The 5,871-nt window shown below is 32.5% G+C and overlaps 1 protein-coding gene across 1 annotated transcript; it reads left to right on the top strand.

Annotated features, from left to right (window-relative positions):
- Positions 1-2,315: 2,315 nt before the first annotated feature.
- On the top strand, positions 2,316-4,680 carry LOC126841125 (uncharacterized). Its single transcript, XM_050577428.1, has 4 exons — positions 2,316-2,562; positions 3,253-3,426; positions 3,632-3,904; positions 4,401-4,680. The coding sequence occupies exons 1-4, from the start codon at positions 2,500-2,502 to the stop codon at positions 4,428-4,430; spliced, it is 540 nt and encodes a 179-aa protein (XP_050433385.1). The 5' UTR covers positions 2,316-2,499; the 3' UTR covers positions 4,431-4,680.
- The last annotated feature ends 1,191 nt before the right edge of the window (positions 4,681-5,871 follow it).

The following is a 5,871-nucleotide window of genomic DNA, read 5'->3' as shown; positions in this document are numbered from 1 at the left end:
TACATTAGCTGAGGCACTTTTTACAATGCGTATGCACTTGAGATAACACTTGAGATAACCCAAAAGTATTTGGATCGTTGGCGCCTTTGCTTACTGCTTAGTGTATAAATGTCAGTAAAATGTAATTTTTCTACATTTTGTATTCTAAAATACACATTTTGTATTTTATACAAAACTATTAATTATTTAATAGTGCTTTACGTATCAACCAGCACTGGATACACGAATCAAGTATCCTGTAAAATGCCATCCTCTGTCCGTTATATAAATCGGTGTAGGACATTATTAAAAAAAAAAAACAGTTACACTGTCAATAGTTTGCACAGGCGCAATTACAATTTAAAAAAAACCGAGAGTGCTTTAGCTCTGCATTTTCCAGGTATTTAAATATTAATTTTAATTGATGAGGTTAATGTTTCGAGTAAGGACGTTGTTAACAATTTAACACTTTAGTTTATTGACATTCGCAAGATGCAGAACTAATAGGAATAGTATGAGAGCTACTCTTGAAAATGATAAACGATACTAATAAACATACTGTTCAATCAACTCTGCAAAAAGTTTTTGGGTATTTTAATGTTAAAAATATTTTTCACAAGCAAAGGTTTTAAATACATGAACACGAACAAATATTAAAGGTTGCTAATTTCAAAAATAAGAGTGCTTCCGTCCTTTAAGAGCCTCTCCAGCGTGATTGCGCCCATGATAATATTTGCCACGCGTTGATATTCGCGTTGTTTATACTTTGATTTCCCTACATTCGGATGCAGTTTCCGGTGACAGTTTCCGGTGGCACACCCTGTATGCATGTTATTAGACACAACAACGTCTTCCGGACCATTTCGGCGGACAAATTTGTTCGCTCTCGCCGACGGTCGTTTTATGGGGATTTTTTTTTTCCGCCCCCGGGCCAACGTGTACGCAATATATAGTATTTCATTCAGACCGTCTCCCCAGAGCCCGCGGTTCGCACGTTAACTTAAACGGGCCCCGTGCCCTTTCGTCCGGATAATAATGTAATAATAATGCCGTTGCCCGAGTCCGGCGGCACACTGGCCAACGGTAAACGTACACAATACACACAACACCGACGATTGGCTTTTTGCCGTGCGAAAACGTACTAAAACAAAAAAACGACCCCCCCCCCAAGTAGAAGAAAACACACAATACAAGCGCACTTCGGTGGCATTGGAATTGCCCGGATAGCTTGTACATAAGTACACGTGTAGTACGTTTTTATTATCCTTATCCGATATAAAAGTTTATTCTCGAGTGGGCTGAATGTGTGTGTTCGTCCGGCGTTAGAGCGGCCGTTGTGCAAAAGCCGATGTTGCCCGTCGCGTGGCGCTCGATGGTTTATCAATGTTAGAGGTATATTATTATTATTGTTATTTGTTGTACATAGCTTGGTATCGAGCCCAAACGCACGTGATCATCACCGTTCGCCGTGCTCAAGTCGGTGCAACGTTCGACATATAATTTTATTATTATTATTATTATCATTCGCCTTAGTGTGTGTGTGTATTTATTAAATTTCTATAACGTCGTGTGCCTTTCCATCTGTGGCGGTTGCCATTGTACGTTGGTAACGCGAGTATAAAGCAAGCCGCGAATGTAGCCTAAAAAATTCCACATTGTCAAACACACAACAACACATTTAACATTCAACATTTTTTTTTTTTGGTTTTTATCATTAAAATAACTCAGCACCGGAAACGGACTGAATTATTTTTTTTATTAATATTTCACGAAAATCAATATATTCTCGGTTGTGCGTCACGACTAAATATAATCATTGTTGTAATATGGTACATTATTTAAAAATATTTACCGACATTTTAAGGAAAACTTTTTAAGATAATATTTTATACTTAAACACAGCCGATGATGTTGTTTATTTATGTTTAGTTCCTTGACGGATAATGGAAATAAAGAAATGCATAAACGCAAACAACAGTTAGCATAACTCAATTTCCAAGTTGTGGATTCAATAGTTCATTGCAGTTAATCAGTAATTAAAAAAATAATAAGACATCATTTATTTCTAGTTGAAACGTACTTTAACCGTGATTGAACCTATTATACTAGTTCTGTAAAAAAGAAAAAAAAATCCTGTATTCATAATAAAAACTAACAAACTAAATGAACCCCTTGTACTTCGCACTCCTTGTGTAAGGTAATTAATATAATTACAGCTACTATTGGTTATTTATAACGACTATTATATAACAACTAGTCCTCTAGTCTACGGTTGGTCTGTGTTCGTTTTAATCATTGTAATCGCTGTTATACTTGTTTATATTGAAAGATAATACTATGAAAAAATATATAATATAAACATGTATACTAAGGTGTAACGATCAGTCTCACTGCGAGTCTAGTTTAAAAAAATATTGTTCAGTTGCACTCTCAGTGAAATATCTCCGACTACCTGCTAGTCGACTGTATAAACAAAGTACATAAAAGAGTAATTTTTTTGAAAATTATCAAACAAAAAAAATGGCTACTTCAATGGATCGCATGTGGATTGCTACTAAAGATATAACGTATGAAAACGCTAAAGTAAGACATATATATGTATTTATTTATTTTATTGTTATTTTCTCATGGATAAAATACTAGTACACTCGTTTAACGCGTCATATCGCAACGCTATATAAATTTAACTTCCCAAAATTAGTCAAATAATTATTGTTTTTTTTTTTTTAATTTGTATATATACTGTTTAGGTACGACCCTGATTAAATTAATAGCCAAAACCTGGAAAATATCTCAATTCCCTTATCTTTATCTCCCAAGTGTAATATTGGTTTATATTGATGTATTTAATGACCGCAACCACAGCTACATGAAGATGTATAAAATATCTGAATTAAGATTTGTTTGTCACATTGAGTACAAATACAGGGTGATTCGTCTGATGTAAGACACAAATTTTCTCGGAAAAATATGAATACTTTAGAAATTATTTTTTCCCTACACTTTAGGTACATATTTAACTATATTTTTCGAAACTAAGAAAATGTTTACCCACGTTGCTATTACGTAAAAGAAGTATGGACTTCGTTTTTTCAAATGGGAACATGTATTTTTGATTACATAGATGTGTAGATAAAAATTCAAAAAATTTTTTTTTTTTAATTTAAAGTGTTTTGAAAAAATGGACATGTCTGGTTGTTGCCCCGAGAACTTTATTTGATATAAAAAAAAAACTGGGCAAATAAAAATGTTACTGATATTTTGTTTTTCTAGAAAGACGCATACTTCGAATGGGTCGAAGATTGTGAGATATCTTTAAATAAACTTACAGCGCAAATTTTCGACGACTTGGGTATGGACGATGAAGTGTCTTTAAATGTCGGTCTCGAAAGAATCGATACCTTTCAAGAATTTAAAAAAAACCAAATAGCCGCATTCGCCAAAAAGGTAGATTGAAATACACGTTGATACGTTTTGATCTAGTTCCCATTGTAAACTGGGTAATTGTTATTTTGCGGGGATTGAAGAAATTCAATAATGTGGTATTTACTATAGTAAATATTTTTGACTTGGCTATGTCTTATCGTTGTAACTATGTATATTTTTAATTAAACTGTGTCCATTGCGGTCAGTAAATGCAAGTTTTCCCTAGGTCGTTTCCACAGACTTTGCAAGTGATAAAGCCAAGCAAGTGGCCGCCGACTGGGCGGATACAATGGAACAAATGTCCTCAATAAAATACCACACCATAGACGGTGCGAGCGCTGCAAAACTTCGATGGGCTTTCGAAACTCTTCTGAAATACTTCATTACGGGCTCGACGTGCTTAGCTAACCAGGACGACAAGGCAGAACACAAAATAGCCGTTTCGGAATTCGCTAAAGATCTGATGCAAAGTCTACTACATACTCTCCAGGTCCTTAAAGTGAGGATCGTTTCAGATTACCGATATTAAAACTCGATAAGGAAACAAATAAAATAAAACCTAATTAAATTCATCAGTTAATTAAACGCGTTATATAACCAATTATAAAATGATCTGTACTTTAAATTATGAATTACAGTAATAGCATAATAACAAATATTGTAACAGATTTTGTTTAGTCAATTATTAAACATAACAAGTAGTTATCGTTTTTTTTACTTGTTTGTAACACTAAATGAACATTATCGGATAATATATTGTGGCCTTTTCAAATACCTCATTCATTAACCGTGTACATTTTGCTGATTTTATCATAATCTCAATAATACAATCTCGAGAGAAGAACGAAATATAATAAGGTCACCACTCTAGTGTTCATACAAATGGAAAATAATATTATTGTGTACATAATATGTTTAAAAATGTATAATAATATTATTATGTGCCTAGACATAAGTCTATTATTAATACTAACTCAAAATTGGTTACATTACAGAACGACATCGAAGCTCTCAAAAAACAGTAAATTCAATATGAAAGCATTAATATTATATTACGGATAATATAATAAATCAACTATACATGGTGCACCACCACAGCGTTCCAACAACATTTTATACATGTCAGAATTCAGAGTTGAATGTATAATAAATATTTTTTGTTGTTATTTCAAATATGTTTTAATTTTCAAACGAATAAAAATGTATGGAAATATTTTAAAGTGACCTGTACTAACTATTATGTGAAATTACAAATACTGTTTTTGTGTTGTAAAATATGTTTGTATTGTTTAAATTGGCTCTACTTATTCTTGTTAATGGCAAAGGTGTCTAAATCGTGTACACACAAAATATATCCTAAAGTGTAATACCAACACAGTACAGTTATAATTAACAATAATCGGTCTCGGGGGTGTTTTAATATGCATTTATGTCGTGCATATTATATAAACACATATATATATTGTATATACAATAATATTGTCTACATAACAGCTGTGTAGTGTGTGTATCGCAGAAGTGCTTGGTATTTTATTTGTTCAACAAACCCCAATACGGTCGAAAGAGTTCAATTGCTGGATTGCCAGGAATATTTGTTTCATAAAAGTTATTAATAATAATTACATTAGCTGGTTTGTACCGTCCTCTACCAGATCTAAGTTAACCGAATTTTTGTAATTAGAAATGAACCAACACACATTTAAAACAATAGTACTTTGTTTTTGTCGATACTCCTCAAACTATAACAACAATATTACAGCATATAAGCACCATGTCGTCGAATGACTTTTGCACTCTAGACTTAAGATAATACACCTCTGTTGTTGCGCAGTTGAAATAAAAAACTAATAATTTTAAAATAGCGCATACGGTATTTGATAAATATTTTTGCTAACGTGACAATAATATAATTTCAATTAGTATAGTTAGTGTGTTTAAGAAATTTGTAGGCGATATAGATATTTGTATTTTTTTCCATGTTAAAAGGTCCACTATATGATAAGTGACTGTAAAAACAGACTATAACACAAAAAAAACAAACAATATATAGAGTACACCCCCCCCCCACCCTAACGTGGGGAAGAGAAGTTTGGGAAATAGGTAGTAGTTAAATTTGAGGTTCTTGCCGCATGGAAGCACATTAAATAAACATTCATTATAAATTTAAACTCGATCTAACCATTTTCCTCGTAATTAAAGCTAGTCAAAGTAGAAAATAATATTCGAAGAAATTGGTTCGGCGGTTCAAAAGTTATCGTGTGTACAGACAAAAGTGCACATCACTGTAAACCTATGCAGTTCTGCGTCAAAGCCGACCTTTTTTAATATCAATTAAAAAATAATCATTAAAATATTAATCACATAGTCATTCGAGCTGAACATGCTTTTTGTTTGAAATAATTGCACATTGCACAAATTACATAGTTAGATTATTAAATTAGTCAATTTTTGTTAATTATTGAAATA

The sequence above is a fragment of the Adelges cooleyi genome, unplaced genomic scaffold (genome assembly GCF_023614345.1).
Source record: "Adelges cooleyi isolate 19-005CV unplaced genomic scaffold, UGA_ACOO_1.1 ACOO_flye_CR_arks_rails_tigmint_CR_PRNA_108, whole genome shotgun sequence".
NCBI lineage: Eukaryota > Metazoa > Arthropoda > Insecta > Hemiptera > Adelgidae > Adelges > Adelges cooleyi.
The sequence above is the reverse complement of the archived record's forward strand: the minus strand, read 5'-3'. Positions and strand labels throughout refer to the sequence as shown.